Below are 24,901 nucleotides of genomic sequence, written 5' to 3' on the forward strand. Positions count from 1 at the left end.
TGTTGTTTTATAAAATGCCATTATGTCTTGTCTAACAAGTTTCTCCCTGCATCTGTGAGTAAAGGAAAATAATTCAGTGCAGTAAATGGCTCAGTACCACCCACTCTCCTATGTGCATTTTGGAAACAAAACATTGAACAAGTTTGCTATCATAAGAGAAGGCCTTTCTATTCTTAAATTAATCACATTTATATGATGTTTGTTGTCTGCATTTGAGAAGTATGGAGAAGAAAAGTATGAAGTGTGCACGCCAGTGGAAAGGTTATGCTGTGAATATGAGGGAAACGCATCCCTTTAAAACCAGTTTTCAGGCATGACCTAGAAGTAAACATGTGGCAATAAGAATAATAGCAAATAACATTTATTGAGTGTTTACTATGCACCACGCACTGTTCTAGGTCCTTTCCATGTATCATCTCGTTTAATCCATGCCCCAATCATATGGTACAATTATTACCTCCTCTTGATGCAAGAGGTTGGATCCAGGCAGACCAACTCCAGACTTCATATCCGCCATGACCTCAGTGAGCCCCACCCACATGCAGTGCTCTCTCAAAGCCCAGTTTAAGCAAGACCACCCATCTAATCTGCATTGTTTGGAATGTCTAACTGAACGATTTGTCTTACAACTTTTGAAATTATGTTGGCTTATTTGTGTATATGACTTTGATAAAAGAAATCTACCGTAGCATTTCCTACTGTTTTATTCTATCATATTTGCAGTTAATGACAACCTCTGTCTTCGATTGAGACATTTTTTATTCTTTGTCTCCAAATTAACACCGCACAGAACATGACTCTGTGTGTGTATGTGTGTGTGTGTCTGTGTGTGTGTGTGTAGAAACCGCCTTTTCTCCTGGATTAAATTGTTGCAGCTTGGCTGAGTGAGGAGAATTTCTCCCACTCACCGAGCCCACAGCAGACATGTTAGGAGAATGAAGCTGCTCGCAACACACCCCAAGACGGAGGGACAGGTGACACTGCGTGTGTGCCCAGCGTCTCTGGAAGTGTCTCTACAGATGTGTGCTGCTGCTGCTGCTTCCTGCCTTAAAATTCCTGGAGCCAACACCCACCCACTCTTATAGCCTCTCTCTCTTTATTTTCAAGGAAAAAAGAAAGAGACAGACTGAAATAGAAGGCAAGCGACAGGAGCTTGACGAGCAGATACTTCTGCTGCAGCATTCCAAGGTAAGCGGCTGATCCCACGAACCTGTTCCATTATTAGACATGCAGATCACACTCCAGAGAGATGGGCAGAGCCTGCCCTGGCATGAAGGCGCTGCCGCTGACTGAACCAGCCCTTTTTCATTCAGTCAGGAAACCATCTCTTGGCTTTCCTTGTGAATTTCTCAGATTCAGGGCATTGTTACAGCATTCCAGTTTCTGCAAGCCAGATGAGATTAGAGTGTGCATGTGGACGGGTTTGGGGGGTGGTGTGTGCATGCGAAATGTGGCGGCTATATATAGAAATTGGATGAGAATTTCCACATGGTGGGTGAGGCGGTGTACCGGGGCTGTCTCTCCAGTGCATAGGTGCTGTGTGTTCGTTCACAGCTTCCAATAGATACTTTGAACATAAGGTTCTTTTTTACATTAAAAATATTAATATTTTCTTTTTTGATGTGGAGAAAAGGGAGATAAAAGCAGCATGATGTGATAAAAGAGCAACCTTGTGTATTTCAGGTTACTCATTTGCTTTATTTCTACTTCAACAGTTTTGAAAGTGTTCTATTAGAATGAGCAGCTGGTGGAAAGATGGCATTGAAGTGATTTGACTTGGTTGAGTCTCCATTGCACCATGTTAGAGAGGGGGAGAGAGAGAGAAAGAGAGATGTTTATTTATTTATTTTTCTTTAAAACATAACGCACTTAAGCATCGTAATTGATTACAGCCCGGGAGAAAGGTCTGTCACTGTCACAAGGACTCCCCTGGTTGCAGAATGTTGCTTTGTGCAGGCTCAGGGAATAACGCGACCACGTTCCCGTGGCCAGCCCGGAGCTGCTGTTTCCTTCTACTGCTCCTAGGCTTTTTCAGGAAAGCCTTCTCCTGCTCGCTTCAAGTGGCTGTAACATTGCACATACAGAATTGCATTGCTCAGAGGGCTGGTTGTGAAGGTGGGGCTGTCTTTTAGGGTGATGCTAGGTATGGATTATTTGGATTTTTTTAAGCAAGAAGAACCTTATGGTTGCATTTCCCGTTCTTCTTGGAAGACAGTGTTGTGCTAAATGAATCCTCAAAATGAGAGCCATCAGCAGGCTAGCTACTGATTTCAAATAGCATCATGACCTGACTCTGCTTACCATATTTATCAGTTTGCCGTTAACTTTAACTAGAGAAATGCGTTTAAAAGGAAGAAAAGCAGCATGATACTGAGAATATTGCCTGTTTCTCCCCGCTCATCATGTAAATCCATTCATGGACCTTCCTATGTAGGAGCTTGCAATATATCCCATATGCTGTTTCTCTTTCCTTACAGCATTCCTGAGGGAGGCTTGAGGCTAATGTTAGTATCCTCTTCTTACAGAGAGGGGGGCTTGAAAACACTTAATAGAACCAAGCGAATGTTCAAGGTCAATCTGGATAGAGCTGGGTCTCCGGCTCAGAGTATAGTCAACTCACTCCTTATAGGAAACCAAAATGTACTAAAACCTCAGTGAATTCTTGATTAAAGGTGAACTTGTTAATAAGAGGACTGAAAGAATGAGAGGCTGTTTTTGACTAGAGAGCCTTTCTCCTCTGGAAGCTCAATGTGGTTCTGTGCTTTTGCATTCCTTGAATCAAAAGTCAGGCAATAAACATATGTCAGAAGATCAAGTTACTTTTGTTCCTCTTACCAGTCTGGGTGCCAAATAAGACACCAAGGACTCGATCATTGCTGATGTCCAGTACAGTATTACAACATTCTTTTGACATTGCATCTATCCATTTTTCATCCATCCATCCATCCATCCATCCATCCATCCATCCATCCATGTATTCATCCATCTATCCATGTATCCATCCAATCCACAGAAACAACAGTAAAAACGACTTAGTATTACATGGGGGAGCAGTGAGATTTCTTCAAAGACTTGGAAAGAAGGGAATCAGATAGTTCTTTATGGTTATTGTGCTAACATTCTCACACAGTTGATGAGATTGGCTACCTAAAGGAATGCCCAGCACTTTCATCAAGATAATCTTGGGAGGAAGGACTGGAAGTGATGGCAATTTACTAAGTGGAGACCAATGCATCGTAATTTTTTCTCTCTGGGGAAGGCCTGTGTAGACAGAATGAGGGTGGATCACTAGCCTTGAACAACGAAAAAGGAAAGCTCAGAGGTCCTAAAGGCGATTTATCTGGTACTGTGCTGGAGAGAGACCCCAGCTGTGGGAGGTACCCAGTTTCTATGCTCTGAGGAGGTGGCGTCTGCGGGAAGGCAAGGAGAGTCATCGGGCCTCACCCTTGGCCCAGGTGAAACTTCCCTCATGACTCTGCTTCTCTTTGTTCTGAGTCCAACCTCCTCAAAAGAACTGAGTTATTTTACACTAAGGAAGGTGGTGCCCGACTGAGAGATAGGATCACTTCAGGCACCAGAGAGGAAAATGTTCTACTTTACCTCAGTTAACTGTTGACTGAACTTGAATAGCATGAGTCATCTTCCCTGTGATCATTCAGTTTCGAGCTTGGCAGCCTCACCCCTGGATGGTAGTAAATTCATTGAGGTTATAGTTCTTCTGGGAGCCTTTTGGTGGAGACTCAGCCAGCTTCCACCTGACAGCATGGCAGCCTTGTCCACCCTCGATAATAATCATCATTTTTTTGAGTTTCTAATATGTGCTCTGGTGGTTAAGATTTGGCGCTCTCACCGCCATGGCCTGGGTTTGTTTCCCAGTCAGGGAACCATACCACCCATCTGTCGCTTGTCATACCGTGGCGGCTGCGTGCTGCTGTGCTGCTGAAAGCTATGCCACCGGTATTTCTAATACCAGCAGGGTCACCCACGGTGGACAGGTTTCAGCGGAGCTTCCAGACTAAGACAGAGTAGGAAGAAAGATCTGGCCACCCCCTTCTGAAAAAATTGGCAATGAAAACCCTATGAATAGCAGTGGAGCATTGTCTCAAATAGTGCTGGAAGGTGAGAGGATGGCGCAGACAGACTGGGCAGGGTTCTGCTCTGCTGTACACAGGGTCCCTAGGAGTCGGAATCAACTCCGTGGCACTAACTAAAAAACTTTAAGTACATCCCCTCAATAATGACCACAAAGTAGATATTACTCTCCCTGTCTTACAGGCGAGGAAACAAACTCGTGAGGCAAAGTAATTGACCCAAGAACGTAGAGACTATAAGTGGGGGGGGCCCAGTTAAACCCCTGGGCCATCTGCCTCCATAACCATACTTTCTCCAGGAAACTGTTTTCTTCAAGTGAAATGTTTTCTTTTGAATAATTTGTCTCGAGAGATGCCAATTACTATCATCACTGTCTCTTTTACTCTATGTATATTTTCATGGACTCCAGAAAATTTAGATGGTGTGGAGACATGCCACAGCGATTATTGGTAGTTCCTTGAAGTAGAAAATATTAAGAAATATGTCAGTAATTAATATTTATTTCACCAATTTGCAAAATCCCAAATGCTCTCTAAGAAAAAGAAATACTATTCTCAGTGCAAAGTTAAATGGAAAAGCATTAGAATTAGATTTCATATTTAAGATATAATTCTCATTATCAAATAGTCTATGGATACATTCTCATGCAATGAGATATGAATTATTTAAACAGATTCATTGGTCTCTTGTCAAAGCAAATAAATAGAATGCAAGACAATAGTCTTGATACTTGTATATTTGATTAATATACTTGCTAATTGCAATATTTACGGCTATACAGTAACTCCACAAAATAGAATGCTGTTACTTTATATATGGGTGATAAGCAAATTCTATAATGGAATGAAGGACCGAAGTATGAAATGTTGAAATGTTAGCTGTTACACCCCAGTGATTAGGAACCTTCCGGATACTTTGAAGTCCTGGCCAAATTCAACTCAGATCTCTTTTTACAAGATCCTTAGCTATGTTCAGTATCTTAACTTTGTGATGTAAGAATTTCCGAGAAATGCTCACATATGGGACCAGTAAGCAAATTTAATAGCTGTATTATTTTTGCTGATTATATAAGGAAGGAATGTACGATCATTGCAAGAGTGAAATTTAAAAGTACAGAAAAACATAAAGAAAAAAACATAACTTATATATTCACCACCCAGATATAACCCACATGGGGGTATATCCTTCTATACTTTTTCCCCAATATATTTTTATAGATTAAGATATGTAACTCTTGTTCACAGGCTTCATCAGCTTGTGAGTAAAATGAAATTATATTAACATTAGCACCCAATATACATTAACCCTTACCTCTTTTTTGATTTTTGTATATGGATTCTTTTAAATTCTCATACAAAACTTTATAATATTTATGAAATCATAGCTAATATTCTTTTACTTTGTGATTTCTGACTTTGATATCATCCTTAGAAAGAACATATCCATGTTGAACACTTACCTATGATGTTCTTATACTTCAACACTTTTGTGTGTGTCTGTGTGAGGAAGATCAGCCCTGTGCTAACATCTGCCAATCCTCCTCTTTTTTTTCCTGAGGAAGACTGGCCCTGGGCTAACATCCGTGCCCATCTTCCTCTACTTTATATGGGATGCCGCCACAGCATGGCTTGCCAAGCGGTGCATCGGTGCGCGCCCGGGATCCGAACCTGCGAGCCCCAGGCTGCCGCAGTGGAGCACGCGCACTTACCCCTTGCACCACCGGGCCGGCACCCTCCAACAATTTCAGTCCATCTAGCATTTATTTTCAGGGGCCCGCCCCGTGGCTTAGCAGTTAAGTGTGCGCGCTCCGCTGCTGGCGGCCCGGGTTCGGATCCCGGGCACGCGCCGACGCACCGCTTGTCCGGCCATGCTGAGGCCGCGTCCCACATGCAGCAGCTAGAAGGATCTGCCTCTATGACATACAACTATCTACTGGGGCTTTGGGGGAAAAAATAAATAAATAAATAAATAAAATTATAAAGTAGAGGAAGATGGGCACGGATGTTAGCCCAGGGCCAGTCTTCCTCAGCAAAAAAAGAGGAGGATTGGCAGATGTTAGCACAGGGCTGATCTTCCTCACACACACACACAAAAAAGATAGAATTTATTTTCCTGTAAGGTATGAGGTAGGAATAACTTGACTTTTTACTGATGGTGAGCCAGTTGTCTCAACATGATTTATTGATTAATTCATCCTTTTCCTCACTGATTTAAATGTCTTCTTTATCACATACATATTTCTCATTTATACTTGAGTCCATTTGTGGATTCTTGTTATTCCATTAATCTGCCATTCCTATGCCAATACCATCCTCATTTAATTCCTCTAGCTTTTAAATATATTATAATATTTCCTAAAGCAAGAGCCATCATTATTCTTCTCTTGAAAAATGGCTTGGCTTTTTATTCCATGGAAACAGTTATTTATTTTTACTGCTTTTATTATGTGACTTGTGATAATGTGAGTTTAAAAAAATAAATCAACTATTGTATTATACCAGACAGACTGAATTTAACAGTCCCTTCACCTGTTGGTTGAATTGCCAGAGATTTTCTATTTTATTGGTCTGTTCAAGGTCCCAGCACAGAGTAGGCGCTCAGTACATATTGTCACATGAATCTCTTTGGAACTGTCACATTTATAAATGTTTGTATGACAGAGTCAGTGCTGTCAGAATCAAATTGCGAATACCATATCTTCAATACATAAGCTGCTTTTGAATTATTTATTCGTGAGCAGGGAACCTTGACTAGAGTTTTCTTCTAATCCAAGCTATAAAAATTGTCACTATATTTTAAAAAACCACAGCCTTTTCTTTCAAGAAGACTGAATGAAAAAAAAAATCAAAGACTGAATTGTGACCCTGTGAGATATTTATTGTCAGCCCACCAAGGTCATTTGCTGAATACCCTGAGGGTGTCAAGATTCTTGTTGCAAAGATATTACAGTGTCTCTCACTATTGAACCTTTAGCACTAATTTTAGAATTTTCGGTTATTCGTATGTGCGTACGGCCAATTTCAAGTTTAAAAATATTGGACAGACGGGCAGGGAACATTAGAGTAAAGGAACTTTACGTCTTATCCTTTTTCCCATCGTGGCTCCCCTGGCTGTGTAAACAGAGCTTGAGTCTTGGGTTGGCTTCTGTCTATGTGAAGTAAATCAGGGAACAAAACCTCAAAACCAAACCAAGACCTCATTGGGAGTCAATGGGGAGGAAAGAAAGTGTTCCAGGGAAGGGAAAGGAGAATGGAGCAGGGAGGCTCCATAGAGTGTTTGTGAACACAAACACAACTATTGCCCTACCCTGCATTTAACCCATTTTCTATTAGAAAATTGAATTTAGCCGGATTCCAACCATCATCCACTAGGGCAGCCAATGTCAGCTTCAGCCAGATCACAGGTGAATGAAAGATTTGGAGTAAAAAGTAAAATCATAAAAGTATAAGAAAAAATGACAGGTAAATATTTTTATAGTCTAAGGATGAAGAAGTCTTATCTAAGTATAATAACAAAGCCAGAACTATAAAGAGATTGCTAGGTACGACTTTATAAAAATTATAAATGACCAGAAAAAATGTGGAGACTTACTGATTCATCTCTCACTTCCCACTCTCCCCCACCCATCCCAGAAGCTTCTCACTGTTTACCTGGATCACCTGGGAAAGTTGCTTAACCTCAGTTACCTTGTCTGTAGATCTAAGAGTTTTGATTAATCACATTGTACACTTTAAATATATGCAATTTTACTTGTCAATTTATACCTCAATAAGGCTGGAAAAAGTTTGATTCGATGATCTCTCAGATCTTTTTAGCTTTAATAGTCTTAAGATTTTATATTTGCTAAAATACAGGGCAAGTGCATGGTTTTTGATCATTCATTCGCTCAACAGGTATTTATGATCGCTAACTACAACCTTACGTGTTAGTGTCTGTGGACGAATAAAAGATAGAGCACCTGTGGGGCCAGCCTGGTGGTGTAGTCGTTAAGTTCGCGTGCTCTGCTTCAGTGGCCCGGGGTTTGCAGGTTTGGATCCTGGGCACAGACCTACACACCGCTTACGGAGTTATGCTGTGGCGGCATCCCACATATAAAGTAGAGGAAGATGGGCACGGATGTTAGCTCAGGGCTAATCTTCCTCACCAAAAAAAAAAAAAAAAAGATACAGCACCTGACTATAATGGACTCAGGGATAAGTGAGAGAGAGATCATCAATATGGGACTCACTGTTGGAGAAGCTGGAAAATAGTTATCCATGTTAGGGAGTAGGTCAGTGGTGCCTGATGATTCTGTAAGTCCTATTTGAGAAAAAAATGATTCTTGAGTGATCTTAGGCAGAAGCAGGATAGCAGAGCACACCATTTGGCTTCAAATCTCGGATCCACACCTTACTGGATGTGTGACCATGGATAAGTTATTTCATATTAGCACCTACCTCTTATCCTGCATCCCCATCTCAGGAGCAGTGGTACCCATCCATTGCCTACATGCCAGGCACTGTGCCAGGCCCTGAAGACACAGCTTGGGAAGTCCCTATGCTCACTGAGCCACCGCTCCTGAGATGGAGATGCAGGAGGAGAGGCAGGTTTGCGGGAGGATGAGGAGTTCTTTTTGGATCAGTGTGTTTGGCCAGCGAGTAGGAAAGCTCATGCATATTCTTCAGGCATTTGGGTAGTCACAGGTTCTCATGCAGTACTACTCAAATTGTGGTCCTCGGACCAGCAGCATCAACGACAGCACCACCTGGGAGCTTGATAAAATTCAGATTCCCAGGCTCTGCACTGGACTCACAGAATCAACCTCTCTGTGGATGGGGCCCTGGAATCGGTCTTAGCAAGCGCTCCTAGTGATCTTGGTGCCTACTGAAGTTTGAGAAGCTCTGTTCTAGTTTTGTTTTCCAAAGCTGGACGGGCCCATAGAGCAAGAAGCAGATTTTCTTTAGGAGCTCCCTCCATCCTGCCTTTCAGGGGCCCCTGCCAAGGCTGTTTGTCCAGCTGCCAGCTCTCCATCTCTTCTTTCCTTGTCTCAGCGCTTCACTGTTGCATCTACTTGACACCTGTGAAGTTTTGACAGTTCTTAGCACCTGTAAGCCATGATACATTTATTTGATAGATGTTATTTGGACAATAAAGACATAAAAAAAGAAAACTCTTTAGTTTTCGCTTCTGCTGAGCTCTGCTTGTCACACAATTCTGAAACACTCAGGCAGCCGTTGGGAAACCTGTGTTTTGAGGAGTGTGTGTGATCAGTGCACACAAGTGCGTTGTATTCCAAGACCCTAACACAGTTGATCCTCAGAGACAGCACGAGGGATCCGGAGTAGATTCAAGAAGCCTTGGGAGGCAAATGTATTTGAATTGGTGGTTTCCCCTGACAGCCTCCCATTGGGGCCAAGTGAAAAATCACCTATGCTTTTTTGTTTTCTTAATGTCAAAACACCTTTGTGAAATGGACTTCCCTGAGACCAGGCCTACTGCCTTGTTCTGTTAGATCCTCTCTTCCCGACTGCAGTTGTTGGGGATGTTGTTGGTGATGTCACTGCTGTATCCAGAGGAGACACAGCTGGGGGCACATGTGCTTTCAGGGTTTATGGTCACGAGGCTGCTTTTGTTGGAGGTACTGACCGATGGTGGTGGTTCAGTCAGCCAGAAATGAGGGGACCCTTCTCTTGGGGGCAGGCAGCACTGTATGAAGAACGTTCCCAAGAGCAGCCACTTCCTCGCATCTCAAGAAGCCCTGGCTGCAGGGCATCCCTGCTGGGGCAGAGGAAACCAGGACTGTCGGCGGCTGCCTTTCCAGAAGGGTCCACACACAAGACCAAAGTTGTCAGCATATTCATCTCCCAAAATCCAGTAAGGTTTTTACCTTCAGTGGGTTGAACTAGGTTAATGTCAAACATTGCAGCACAGGAGGCACTCTGAAACTGTGACACCCCCTCCCAAGTAATTAGAAGGGAAGAAAATCGAGAATTTTCCAATTCACCTATTTACTCATTCATTCACTGGAACTGGACTGGGTGTGACGATGAGATGCAAAGGTGAATACGGGAAAGTCCTAGCCTTTGAGGAGCTACGAGTCTAAAGGGGGGACAATAGATAGAAAAAGAAATAATTTGAGGACAGTATGAAAGTGCTCTAGAGAATGTTCTCTGCCATAGGAGACAGAGCAGAATGCCACTGAACCTGCCAGCAGAAGTGGAGGAAGGCTTCTCAGGTGGCATTTTACCTGCTCTTGCTCAGGTGAAAGGAGCAGAGGCCAAGGGAACAGGATAAATAACAATAATAAACATTTCTAGAACATTAAGTATGGATCCAGAACTTTTAGTGTATGAACTCATTTAATCCTCATAACAACCCTCTGAGATGGGCACTGTTGTTGTGTCCATTTTACAGATGTGGAAACTGAGGCCCAGTGGGGCTAAGGAGCCTGTCCAAGGTCACATAGCTAGTAAATGGCAGACTGGCTTCAGGCTGTTAACCACTGTTCAACACGGTCTCGCAATATGCGAGCATGATCTCTCTGCGGAATTTTGAGTGGCTTGAGTGGAGAACAGTGGTTCTGAATTTTTTTTTCTTCTATAGCCCACTTAGGAAGAGCAACCAATTTGCCCCACCCATTCCCATTTTCCAATAGAGAAAACATCTTGATGGTAAAGCTTTGGAGAATTTAGTGGTTTGCCAGGACTGCCGTAACAAATATCTTAGACTGGGTGGCTTAAACAACAGAAATTTATGTTGTCCCAGTTCCAGAGACCAGAAGTCCCAGGTCAAGGTGTCAGCAGGGTTGGTTTCTTCTGAGACCTCTCTCCTTGGCTTGTAGATGGCTGTCTTCCTCAAGTGTCTTTACATGGTATTCTTTCTGTGTGTGTCTGTGTCCTAATTTCCTCTTCTAATGACACTGATCACATTGGATTAGAGCCCCTCCTACTGACTTCATTTAACCTTAATTACCTCTTTAAAGACCCTGTTTCCAAATACAGTCACATTCTGAGATACTGGGCATTAAGACTTCAACATATGGATTTTGGGGGGAACACAATTCAGCCCATACGAGAGAGCAACCAACATAAACAAGTTTTACTGTGAGCTCTTACACATGATTTTATGTTATTAAACAATGCCCTATACATTTTTAAGTACTTTTTCTTTTTTGGTGAGGAAGATTGGCCCTGAGCTAACATCTGTGCCAATCATCCTCAGTTTTGTATGTGGGAAGCTGCCACAGCGTGGCTTGATGAGTGGTGTGTATGTCCACGCATGGGATCCGAACCTATGAACCCCAGACCGCCAAAGCAGAGTGTGCCAACTTAACCACTATGCCACGGGGCTGGCCCCCTTTTTCAGGTATTTTTTTACACTTTCCTGGGTGGTAGTTACAAACTAATTATATGTAACACATTTACAGGCAACGTGTTACCAATGACGTGTAACCATTTAAGCATATTGGCTCGAGGGGGTGGTTCCTGTCTACAATCACTTCAGCAGAACAGTTAGGAATTACTTATGTATGAACAACCTCGTGTCTTTAATTAATGGAAAGCTACAGGTCAAGTGCTATAAATATGCCTTTCTATGCACTGTAAGAGTAACCAAAGAGATCTCCACCAACAATGATTTATAATTGAAAAGCAAGAATAACACCAGTGAACACCATGGCTACCTGGACACCACACTGATGATGCGTCGCTAACAAGAGGTCCACCCAGAAGTGCAGGAATTCCAGCCATCAGAGCTTGCTCATGCGCATCCAGCAGGGGGTCCACAGTCCTGAATGGCCACTGGGCTTCTCAGTAGAATGGCGAATCAGAACCATTAGTGCACTCTAACTTACTGCTACTAAATGTTAGTCATTTTTAGTAATTCAGTTTATAGGTTTATGATAAGTAGCACTAATCCCACATAAAAATGGGTCTATGGAATTGTGTATGTTTTGCTCATAAGAACAATAGAAAGGAAACTGTAGTGAATATGATTTTGTATCTACAATATTAAAGACATATCCCACTCTCTCATTTCTGTAAATCGTATTTAATTGGCTCCAAGCCATGCATGACTTGGCTCTTAGTCATTATGAGAGTTCCCTTTCCTTTCACCCTGCTCACCCCGCTTAACGAGGTCAAACAACATTCTGACAGTGAGGACGCCAGGGAACCCAGCCCTTACTCTACCTTGCCTGGCTTTGTGGCCGTTATTTCTGTCCTTGCTGGGAGGAACTGGTCATGTGCCCTGCTTCTGGCAGACTGGGCAGTGTGTCCTCTCAGTGGTCCATTCCCATGACCACTGACCTGCCCTAGGGGATGCTCAGCCGTGATGGCCAGGGTCCAGCCTCTGCCGACATCCAGTAGCCGCCGTCTGCCTTCTAGTGTCTATGTAATGGAACCCAAATCAAAAATCCTCGCCCTCACCTTCTTTGCCTTGCTCTTCATTTTAGAAAGTTTCAACATGCCTTTCTCTTGAGCTGTTTTCATTTCCCTTCTCAAAGCAGTGATTGCTTCCACCCAACCATTGACCTGAAACACAAAAACTTTTTATTTCACTCCTCAGTGTATTGCGACACTGGCACAGGTGGCGTGCATGCTTTTAATACCATTTAGAGACCACTGCTGAGGAGGGTTGGGAGTCTTCCAGAGTTTTTAAGAAGCGGCATGACAGATTAATCTTTTAAAAAGAACACTTTAAGATGGACTGGACATTAGGTGTTCTTAGGAAATTTTATAATGGAACGGTAGTTGCATAGAAAAATGTCCTTAGTTTTTAGAGATTCATGCTGAAATATTTATGGATGAAATGTCATGGCACTTGTTATTTAAATGCTTTGGTGAAAAAATATATTGGAAAATATAGCAAAATGCCTATTTAATTGTTAAATCTAGATGAGGTAACAGAGGCATTTATTATACATTTTCCTCTGTTTTTCTGTGTTTTCAAATTTTTTTAATACTAGAAAATGTAAAAATAAATCCGTCTGGTGGCTGGTGGCACTCTGGAGGTTGGGCTGGAGGGACGTAGGGAGCTTGGTGAGGAGGTGAAGGCAGCAATGCAGGTGAACACTGATGAGGGGCGGAGCTAAAACGGCCGCACTGCCACGGAGAGGAGGCTGTGACCTGAAAGGTATCATCTAGTCTGTTTTCTTCGCTCGTTCCCACAGTCCAAAGTGCTTCGGGAAAAATGGCTGCTGCAGGGTATACCCGCTGGAACTGCCGAGGAGGAGGAAGCCAGGAGGCGGCAGTCTGAGGAGGATGAGTTCCGAGTCAAACAACTTGAAGATAACATTCAGAGGTAGGTGGTCTCCAGCCCAGGGCTCCCAGGCTGTGGTTTTACAGTGCAGTAACCACTACTCTCCTCTAGGGGGCCTTTCTCAATGCCATCGCCTTTTTGCAGAGCCTTAGAATTATCTTCCTAAACAGAGTACATTGATTATCATTTAAACTTTTCCAGATACCCAGAGTTATTATTCTGAGTACTAATTATTGTATGGGGCTTTCATACAGTACAGTGATGTCTTCATGGACCAATGAGGTGTTGTAAGCAGCTTATCCCTTCACTAAATGCCCCTTTTAAAATTCTTCTATCAGCTTTTGTCTTTTTCCTCCTTTGGGTCAGGCAACAGCTGTTATTGCTGCTGTAGTAGGTCTGTTTACAAACTTGCTACATTTGATCAATTTGAAATGGGAAAACTGTAGCCAAGCGTCTTGGAATTGAAATGAATTGTATAGAAGTGCTGAATGAGCACACCTGTGGGTTATGAGCCTGTGTGCTAAGAGTTAACTTTGTATTGTCTGCTTTCACTGCTCAGAGGGTGGGTTGCTGCCTTTGTGGTTCTCAACCAGGTTGTGAACATTTCAGTCTGGGAGATAAGTGACCTTCCTGTGACCAGTGGCTGGCCAGGTTCAGACAGGAGCAAAAATGTAGATTTCCCCTTGGGAACTGTAGCCAAGCCAGCTCCCAGGACACCTAGCCAGAGATATGACATGGGGATGAAAGGTGCCAAGTGTGGGTGCCTTAGAACCATATCTCCCCTCCACCCATCCCACCAAATCCTGCCTGAAATCTCACCCTCGGAGCTTCATCTCTCTCACCTGAGGTTATGAGCTCTTTTAAAACACAAAGAGTAAGCGCTAACTTGCTACCGCCATTTGTACACCAGAGTAAATAGAGACTGTGAGAGTACCCAGGGACTCCAGTGGTGTCATCAAAGGGAATAGCAGACCAACTGTAAGTCCCAAAGGCCAATGTCCCTACTTTGCTTGGAACCTGATGTCCCTTAAAGAGTTCTCAGAGCAGCTTGGCTAAACTTTGCTTGTGGGAGAAACTGGCTAAGAAAAAGTTTGTATGGGATATGCGTGTGTGTGTGTGTGGATACATATACATACAAACACACATACATGTGTGCAAATATATACACACATCTGTGTACGCAGACACTTTTTCTTAGAATACAAAAGATGAAGGCTGAACTATTACCAACTATCATGGCATCGGAAGAAGAAAATTTTAATCCTGTAAGTACTGGCATCCAGCTTGTAAGGACAGGTTCCTCTGGGAGCCCAGAAAGAAGGAAAGGTAAAGGACTTCCTGTTGGAAGCCCAGAAGATAGAAATGAGAGGGGGCAGGAGGAAGTCACTCAGGCCTGAACCTCAGGGATTCCCTCTGCTTAGCAGTGGCTCAGCTTGCTGCATCGTAGACAAGAGGAGCAAGCTAAGGATTATTGGAAATATTGACGGTAAATTGGAGAGGAAAAGGCAGCTCTGAGAAATGGTTTTATAGGAATTTTGTTTATAAGTCTCAAAGTGGCAAGTCCATGGTGCTTTGAGCTGCAGTAACAGCTGACACGATTCAGCTTCTCTTTGTCTTGACTCATGTTCAAAGTTCCGGTCATTTCCCTGCCCCTTTATTACATAATCACAACAGATGGGTCTGGCACAAAGCAGAGGCTCCCTAGCTATTTGTTGAATGAAAGAATTGGGACTGAGTGCACCGTACGTCGGGACCCCTGCCTGGCACAGAAAGCCTGGGAGATTACTCTCCAGTCCAACTTGGCAAAATCCTAGGAACCAAGTGGCCTGGGCACAGTCTATTCACAGCAAGAACCGCAGGTCGGGTTCAAAGTGGGCCAGTGTTGTGCTATCGAGGAGTTCCAAGAATTCCAGGATGAGAACACCCCTAACGTGAAGGGAGACAGTATACACCGATGGGCAGAAAATTTTATTTAAAATCGTTTCTTTAAAAACAGGATATCTTTTCTCATTGAGCCTGACATGTGCATTCATTTCATCTAATAGGTGTTATTATAGATGGGAGGCAGAAAGGATTTGGAAAATAGGCTAAAATTAGTTATATGACCTTTTCTGTTTTTCTTAAATGGCATTGGGAAACGTGGTCTTCCAATCAGATTGGCAGCTTCACTCTGGCTTGAACACAAATACATTGTTGTTCTGGCCCATGGGTGGTAACTCTAACCTGTGGGATGAACCATTCCACGTGGAGGGAAAGTCTTATGTCGAGATTCACTTTTGGCTAAAATGACCATCGGAGTGAGGTGTGAGAGTTAGAGAGTTAGGGGCTGGTTTATTATTCGAGTGGGAGTGATCATACTCAGAAAAATAAAGAAAATCTCTTTTTACCTCTTGAGTCAACAGAATGAAGAGCCTACTCATGTATACAGGCAATCTCTTGGAGCCTGTTTAAGAGATAGATATCCAAGCCAGAAGGAAAGAGATCATAACAGCCTAGGGTTGGGGGTAGGGGTGCCTAGGCCTGGATTCAGGGGACATTTCTTTCTACCACAGTCATGGCTTTGCTGGGCATTGGCCATTTGCTGGGAGATGAGCTGTGTTCTCTGGACCTGCTTTTCTGTAGGAGCAGGACTGCCGATGGGCATCGTTTACTCCTCAGGGCCTCCTAGGGAAATGTTTCTTCCTACCCTGCAAGTCAGTGTCTGCTTCCCCTCATCTTACTCGCATCTTCTCTACTACAGCGGCATCTTTAAGCTCCAGTCCCAAGGAAAGAAAAGATCTGTCCTCCCTCCTCCCGTAGAGGATACTCAGTCATCTAAGCCACTTTCCTGGAGTCAAGCATCGTTTAGTTTTCCTTCATAGTCATAGTCGTTGGAACAGCTCTAAAGGCTTATTGTAAACATAAGTGTCCTACAGTGTTACAAGGTCTGTGTGGATTGACTGCCCTGGCTCTGCGAATTTCAGTTAAGTGACTCAAAGCTGTAGGTTAGATAAGTTGCTCTTATTTTCCCTGCACTAATGAGCTAACCATGATGATTTCTTTTTATGGCAAAGGCAGAGGGGCAAGGGGGCTGAGCAGAAACAAGACATAGGCTCAGAACTGCCCCTGAGCCACCAGCCAAAGCAAGTCAGTGGCCACGCCCAAAGCCAAAGGGAGGAAACAGACAGTCAACCTTTAGTGGAAGAAACTTGAGAGTTATGTGGCAAAGGACACAGATTCAGGAAAAGGTGAACACGGGGGCTAATACTTCAGTCTTCCAGAAGCATGATTGTGCAATTGAAAACTGCAAGCATTAGGGGAAACTGACCAGCATTAGGGAAAGTACAGAAAGGCAAATGAATGAGAAAGAAGACAAACCAAAACAACTCAAGGATTCAGAGGGAAAGGAAGAAGAGAATACGAGAAAATAGGGGTGGCTTCGAGATCAAATTCAGAATCTGATCTTTGTATAATAGGAATCCCAGAAACTGTCTACAGATCAGATGCAGCAGAACCACTAAAGACAGGAATTCTAAAGGTAACTTTCTTTGTTTGAAACAAAGCATTAGTCTGCAGATCTTTAGATTTGGGTCCACTAGTCTAAGTCACTCCCCAGCAATAAATTAGATTCTTTTAAAGAGATATATGAGCTGTTTTCAAACTATAAAGTGTGTTAGTACAGTTGTGCCCTGAAGGTATTTTAGTCCTTGTTGACAAACCAAGAGCAGCTTGAAGAATCTGAAGGAGCAATAGACAATAGTAATCAAAGAACAGGGAGAATGCCTACAAGGAAAGAGTAAGGGAAATTTGGGGCATTTAGTTTAGAAGAAGAAAAGATACTGGCAACCTAACTCAGAACTTCAAGTGTGTATAGGATTTAGGCCACATCTTAATTCTTTATGTCTGGGCCATTCCGAATATGATAAAGACTTCAAATAAAGCATGAGAATTTGCATTTAGATGCATGTCTCTTTCCCTAGATATCTTCAAGAAAAAGGAACACAGCCATCTTTCTAATGCTGATTCTAAAATTCTTTAAGTGCCAGTAGCCATACAGGAATTTCCAGGTTTACGGGTGTGTTTTCTACCAAAATGTTATTTGTCAGTTGGTGGTGGTTTGGAACTGAGAATGTTGTCTCTCTTCCAAAACTGTTATATGTGGTGCTTAGATTTTGAGGGCAGCCCACAAGAAGGAAAGGAAGGAAGGGAGGGAGGGAGAGAGGGAGGGAGGAAGAAAAAATGTAACTAGATTATTAAAATCCTGGGCATTAGAATCACCTGGGAAACTTTTTAAAAATACAGATTCCTGGGCCTCTTTCCAGGAAATTTGGATTCAGTGACCCAGGTAAGGAACCCTGGAATTTATGTGGGTATTTATTTATTTATTTTTGTGAGGAAGATTAGCCCTGAGCTAACATCTATTGCAAATCCTCATTTTGCTGAGGAAAATTGGCCCTGGGCTAACATCTGTGCCCATCTTCCTCTGCTTTATATGGGACGCCGCCACAGTATGGCAGTGCGTAGGTGTGTGCCTGGGATCCGAGCCTGCAAACCCCGGGCCGCCAAAGCAGAGCGCGCAAACTTAACCACTACACCACCAGGTGGCCCCTGGAATTTATATTTTTTAAAGAATGCTCCAGATAATTCTTTTGCATGGTCAGGTTCAAGAATGATTGCTGTAAATGGTAAAAACAATAAACCATAAAATGAAATCTCGTTTTGATACCTAGAAACCCCAAGGGAAGTGAGGAAATAAATAGTGTTTATAAGAAAATCGATTTCACATTAATGGATAAAGAAGGACAACCCTGACCATTGATTTCAGACTGATTCTAAGTCTGAGAGCTTTGACTTAAGGAAATTTGAAACCTGCTTTGGGGACTCCTGTAAGTGGGAATAGAGCTGTGTATCTGGCATAGAGCTAAGGTTTTGCCACCACAGGCCTCAGAGTGGAGTGAAATCAAGTTTCATTTGAACTTGATTAGAAGCAGCCTTGGTTTACCAGACTGAAAATGATACAGGTCAGGAAAGCTGGCTACTTTTCCAAAGGCCAGAAAATTCTACTATTTTTCAAAGATTTCTGGCTGAAATTAAGAACACTGTAGCCTTGAAGTGATGACATCAAGGTGGTGGGGAAGGAAGAAGAGAACTGGTCACTACAACGGATAGATTGTCCTTCTTTTGCACAACTTTTTCCTGGGTGACGTCAGGATGGCCAAGTCTATTGGTTATATTCTTGGCTCACTAGAAACGGGAAGTACAATAGGCTAAACAAGGTCAGAATTGTGGAAAGCAAAATTTCTACACCGGTTTCTATTTTTAATTTTCTTGTTTTTTAAATTTCGAATGTCACATCTTCTGTAAGCTTTATTTCCCTTTGGAGTGCCATATTGAAAAAGCCCAAAGGATTGTTCCTAGCCTGGGCCCATTGTCAACCGTTGTCCATGCCTTCACTGTATGTGATGGGTCCCTGGGGGCCACACGCAGGCCTCACGTTGATGCTCTTGGAGATTTTAGACAGCTAGATTTTAGACATTAGCCCTCTCTACTTCATGTCTGCTCCAACCAACAAATCTTGTCATTTGCCTTGTGATTTTCCCACTTAAGATTCTCTTTCTAATTTCATCAGGTTTTATTCAAGTGTTTGAAATATATAGTGTTCTTAACTTTCTTGATTAGTGAGAAATATGGGAAAACTTTGTCCCCCTGACCCCTTGGAATTACCCCAATGAAGATGAGAAATCTCAGGGAGTAGTAAACGAAAATGGAACAAGCTGTTACAAAGCCAGGGTATTGATTCTAGCTCTGGTGATAATTTGCTGTGTGACTTTGTGCAAGTCTCTCAGTCTCTCTGGTCTCCATTTCCTCATCTCTTCAATGAGAGGTCTCTCAAGATCTTCCAGCTCTGGTATCCTGAGATTCTTTAATTTGGGCAGTTGGCTAGAGATCCCTTTTCCGAGCAAATATACCTGTGCAGAGAAATGTCACTGTTGTGGAAGGAAGTGGTTTTGGAGACAGGCCAGAATTGGGGAAAGAAGTTAAGTTCTCAGGAAACAAAAGCTCTGTGTGTGAGTAACTGACTCATCCCAGAGGTGACTGATTCATCTGAACAGCTGTCACTTCTAAAATATGTCACATCAGATATTCATTGAATAAAATATTGAAGTCCTGGTTGCTCACCCAGAGAGGGCCATGCAGCTTTTTCGAAAGAAAATTCAAGATGCAAGTGGACTGCTTCATTTCTGCTTCTGACTTAAGATTCTCAGAGTGCCTCGGGTGGCCTCTGATGGTTCCCAGAATTCACTTAATTTCCACATTCTTAAGAGACTCAAAGCAGAAGACTGGAGCCATCAGGCATCAACATGTGTGTGTTATGGGATTTTTGGCAACCAAGAAGATGACAGGCATCCACAAATAACTGTTCTAGAAAAGGCAACCACAGAAATGTTCATTGGAATCACAAAGGACACTTACTGGGGATTTGTTGTGCTCCTCCTACTTGCTGTTTTTAACTCTGTGATGCTCTGTTCTTTTGTGGGGTGTGGGGCACTCCATATCTGGGCATTCCACATCTGGCCTCGCCCAGCCTCGCTCCGCCCCCGACAGCCACATTCGGCCGCTCAGCCCTGTTCTATTTCCCATTCAGTTTCGTTTCACCAAAATAAAATGATATATACTATCAACTGTATAGTGATATAGCGGTATCACTTCATCATCTAATATACACTGGTCTCTTACTCTGTTCTGGGTACTGACCTAGCCTTATGGCCTCCATTTGATTCATTAATCTTCTCATTTCATCCTCATAACATTCCCATGAGGTAGCGATGATGACGATGATGCCCATCATACAGTTGGGAGAACTGAGGCTTAGGAGGTAAAGTCACTTGCTGCCTCAAATGACCCCATGAATAAGTAAAAAGAGGAAGTATTTGAACTCGGCTCTGCCTAACTCCAGAGCATGTTCTCAAAAATCTCAACAGAAGTTGTTATTTTAGGCTAAAAATTTTTGAACCTGTGATAGTCAGTGAAATCACACTCAAGTTCACCTCATGGAGTAGGTGGATGGACAGGTAACATGCTCCTCCCTCCTTAACCCCCACAAATGCCTCTTCAGGAAGCGGTGTAGCAAATGTGCCCACCCCAGAGGGGCTGGGCTTGTATGCCTTGTGAGTGGTCGTCCTGACTGTGAGGCTGCCCCCTTCAGGTTCTTTCAGGAAGCACAGGTTCCATTTTGGGCTTGGTTCCTTTGTCTCTTTCCGAAGCCCTTTGCTTCTGAGTGCGCTTTCTTGGCTGTATCCAGCCGAAGTGTCTGCTGGAAACAGTATGTGGTTGTGTAAAGGGCTCCCAGCATAGCATACTGATTAGGAACCTGGACCTTAGGGTCTGACTGACCCGGATTTGAGCCCTGGTTCTGCATTTATGAGTTGTTTGATCTTGGACAAGCCATGTCACCTCTCTGGACTTGAGTTTCCTCTCCCGCACACTGGGGATAACAATGCCCACCTTGAAGAGTTGTCGTAATGTGCGGAGACCATGTGCATTTGTGAAGTGCCAAGCACAGTAGGCTGTCAGTAAGTAAGAGTAGTGCTGTTGTTATTGTTTTCTCCTCCATCCTTCTAGAGCAGGGTTTCTCAGAAGCAGCACTATTGACATTTTGGGCTGGATAATTCTTTGTGGTGGGGGTTGTCCTGTGCATTGCAGGATATTTAGCAGAATCCCTGGTCTCTATCCAGTAGATGCCAGCAGCACCACCACCACCCCCAGTCTGACAATCAGAAATATCTCCAAGCATTGCTAAATGTCCCCTGGGGGGCAAAATAGCCCCCAGTTGAGAACCACTGCTCCAAAGCCTGGAGTTGCAGGTTTGATACTGAGATGAAAATCAGCCCATCAAATAGCCACAGAATACAGAATCCTAAAAAGATTTATGAAGATTACATTAATGATTCTTGGTGCAGAATGACCTAAGTGTTTCAGTTGCTTGAAAATATAAGGCTTCTCTCAATCACTGAGCCATAAAAGTCAATTCTGAGTTAAAAAGAAATGGTTGCCTTTTTTTTTTTTTTTGACATCCAATGCTGCACTGATTTTGCAAAGGCAGTGATTTTATGACAGCTCATAAAACCATAGAATCTTAGAGTATGCGTGACTGAGGTGTTGTCGGGATCAACTCCTATCTGAGGCTTGAATTTGCAATGAACCCAGTGAGTGGGAGTCAATAGACAGACTCTCCTCAAAGGCTGAAGGTGACAGGAAACTTAGTTCCTTGCAAAGTAACACCCAAGTCCACGCTGGAACAAGTCTCATTATTACCAAGGATCTTCTCCTGGGATGAAGGTTACGTTCCCTGCAATTTCCACTGGATCTCTGGTCTCTACCCTGCCCCCCTGGGACCTGCAGAAAAGTCCCTCTTCACAGACTCTGAAATCTAGATGCGTGTGGTTTGTGGTCAGCTTTGGAAGCTGGGCCAAGTAAGGGAGGAGTCACTCTTCAGTGGCACTCATCCATGTCAACAGTGCTCGTGTGTTTCTTGGTGGCAGCCGCGGAATAGCCTACGGCCAGATGGATCCCCAGCATCTTGCCTTACTCGGCTTTTGTAGGCTCCATTATAAGCGCCTCCTATTGGTTAGGTAAATTGGGTTTAAAGTGTCCACACCTAGGAAAATAGTGGGAGAATTTCATCAGTACACTGAGACCACCAAAGAGCCACATTTGGGGAATGCTTACATTTTCCAGCCCTTAGAACCATTGCCGTAACTGAAGGAATTATAGTCAACTTTCAAAGTCAACTTTCTTGACAGCTGGTCCCAGGCTTTCTGGCCTATGATTGCCATGCCTCAAGTTTCCCCTCGACAAGAAGCTTTGAAAATAGTATTTTTCTGCCCCAGTAGCTTGTAATGTGGTCGCTCCTAACCCCTCTATATTCTTGATGGAACAAAAACAGCAAGTGTCCTGTTGATATTTTCTTCCACACTTTTCACCAATTGTGCACTAATTGGTGCATTCTGAACACAGTGGATGGTCTCTCGGGTCCTTTCCCGGGAGGACAGTGTACGATCTTACAACATGGAGGCCTTATAGTCGAGTCTGGTGGCCGTGGTCCGGTGGCCATGGGGACCAGGCAGGCTGTGACGGGGAGCAGAGATGCTTAGGCAGGCTGACTTGACACCTCCATCACCAGGGCCTGGAGCCAATTCGATCTCCTGGGCACAACCCAACTTTGTATCCCCCTCTTTCCACTGCTTAGGCCCAGGAGAAGCATTCTGTGGGACCTGAGGCTGCCTGAGACTTGTCTCTGTAGGCCTTGCCTCTACCGGCCTTTCCAGTTTCTCCTTCCCACAGGTGCAAGCCTCGAGCTCTCCAATGCAGTAAATGGGAGATAAGATGCACAAACCATCTCCCCTTCTAGAATTCCAGTTCCCTAGGAAACTCATACAAGGATGCTAGAAGAAGCACCTCTCTTCTTTCTCCCACCCTAAAAGCAACTTCTGCCATCAAGGATTCTTTGGATCCCTCACCCAAAGTGTAAACCTTAACAGTGGGAATTTCAGGCTAGGTGAGAGGGAAAGGGGACCCAATAATAGATGAGTTAGGTTTGGGATTGCCTACATCCTCGTTCCCATCTCTTTTTTGAGATACTATTTTTAGCACCTTTGGAGCATATGTGCAATTATATTTGCAAAATGAAGAATTAAGATTTATTGTGCTCACGGAGTCTAAGTCAGGAATTTGAACAGAGAACAGCAAAGATGACTTGTCTTTGTTCCACAGTGTGTGGGGCCTCAGCTGGGAAGATGCAAATGGCTGGAGGTGACTCAAGGGGCTAGGCGCTGGAATCACCTGGAGACTTCTTTACTCCCATGTGCAGGGCCTGACATGAGAGACTAGGAGTGACTCAAAGACTGGACCTAATGTCCGGGGCCCCTCCATATAGCCCCTCCACGGGCATGGCCTTCTTGCTGCGTGGCAGCTGGGTTCTGAGAAGGAGCACCCCAAGGGGGCATGTCTGGAAAGCAAGCATTGCAAGAGGCCCAGGTGGAAGCCGCAAGACTTCTTCCATCCTTGCCCCTCGGAAGTCTCGTAGCATCACTTCTGCTGTGTCTTATTGGTTTCAACTGTGCCACTAAAGCCAACTCAGAGTCAAGGAAGAGGGAAATTAGACTCCACCTCTTCCTGGGAGTGGCAGGGTCACATTGCAGAAGACCACGTGGGATGGGAGATATTTTTGCTGCCAGATTTGGAAAATACCGCCTTGAGTCTGTGTTGTTTGGCGCATATTTGAAGTCTAGTCTTTATAATTATATATTTTTGTTTGAATATTCTTTTTATTATTATGTCGTGTTCCTCTTTATTTTTATTAACCTTAAAGTCTTTTTTGATGCAGCTAAAAAAACAGGATTAAGGAATAGAGGCCTAAGTGTGACTTACCTAGAGCCACGCGTGGAGTGATAAGACCACTGTGCTTCCTGCTGACTGAAAGCATCTCACGCCTCACTGCCTAGCCTTTCCATCTCCTTTCAAATAGAATCTCTGTTGGAATAATACCCACTCCAGGGATTCTGGAGTCTTGTGTGTGTTCCTCCCTTATAGAAAGGCAAAGGAAAAAAGTGGATAATGTCTGAATGCTGCCAGTGCATAGAGAATATCTGTGAGGGTTCAGGGACACTTCTGCCAGCATAGACTGTTGCCCCAATCTGGGTGCCTGGAGAAAGGCTTTTAAGCACTGCCATGCTATGTGGCATGAGTGTTGGTACCCTAGCCAGATTCTGGCTGGAAGGACCAGACATCTCTAAACACCAGTGGCATTCAGGGGCATGGCTGGGCCACATGGTTCCTTTGTGCAAGTTAGAAAATGTGGCTCCACATGAGGCCACCACTTGGAAAGAGCACTGGCTGGACTCCAGTCCCCTTTGCTCCCTCGGCCGGCATCCTTGGGCGGAAATAAGCTGCATGAGCGTGTGCAGTGGCCCTGCTCCCTTCTTGGTCTCCGCTGGCCTCCTTCTTCTTGGTCATTCAGGTATTCCCAATTTCTTCCCATTCTTGAATAATCTCAAGTAAGGCTGGAGGAGATGAAGATGACGCTTTTTTACAGGCCACTTGGGAACACCGACAAATAATTCATCAACTATAAAGCAGTGGGAATGCTCCTATCATGGAAGTTCAGAAAGGGTCTATGGGAGCATATACCTGGGAAGGATACTGAGCAGCCAGGGAGTGCAGGTAAGACTTCCTGGAGAAGGTGAAGTTGGAGGAAAATGTGTTTTTCAGCTGTTAGGCAAATGTTTTTCTCTTTTCTTATTACATTACATTTCATTATGTTACATTATATTACATTACATTACATTACGTTCTGTTTGTTCCTGACTAGGATGTAAAATCCATGAGAGCAAGAACTTGATTGATTATTCTCTGTATTAGTTTCCTGAGGCTGCTGTAACAAATGACCACAAACTTGGTGGCTTCAAACAACAGAAATTTATTCTCTCACAGTTCTGGAGGCCAAAAGTCCACAATCAAGGTGTCAGCAGGGCTGTGCTCCCTCCAAAGGCTCTAGGGGAGGATCCTTCCCTGCTCCTCCAGCTCCCAGTGG

General features: G+C 43.6%; 1 protein-coding gene across 1 annotated transcript in view; it reads left to right on the top strand.

Annotated features, from left to right (window-relative positions):
* The first annotated feature begins 515 nt into the window (after positions 1-515).
* LOC131393799 (paralemmin-2) overlaps positions 516-24,901 on the top strand; it is a 69,743-nt gene continuing 45,357 nt past the window's right edge. The window contains exons 1-3 of the mRNA XM_058524824.1: positions 516-524; positions 1,108-1,188; positions 13,241-13,371. Of these exons, the coding sequence (XP_058380807.1) occupies positions 516-524; positions 1,108-1,188; positions 13,241-13,371 (221 nt within the window). The remainder of the gene's footprint in view (positions 525-1,107; positions 1,189-13,240; positions 13,372-24,901) is intronic.

This window comes from Diceros bicornis, chromosome 28, assembly GCF_020826845.1.
Source record: "Diceros bicornis minor isolate mBicDic1 chromosome 28, mDicBic1.mat.cur, whole genome shotgun sequence".
Taxonomy (NCBI): domain Eukaryota; kingdom Metazoa; phylum Chordata; class Mammalia; order Perissodactyla; family Rhinocerotidae; genus Diceros; species Diceros bicornis.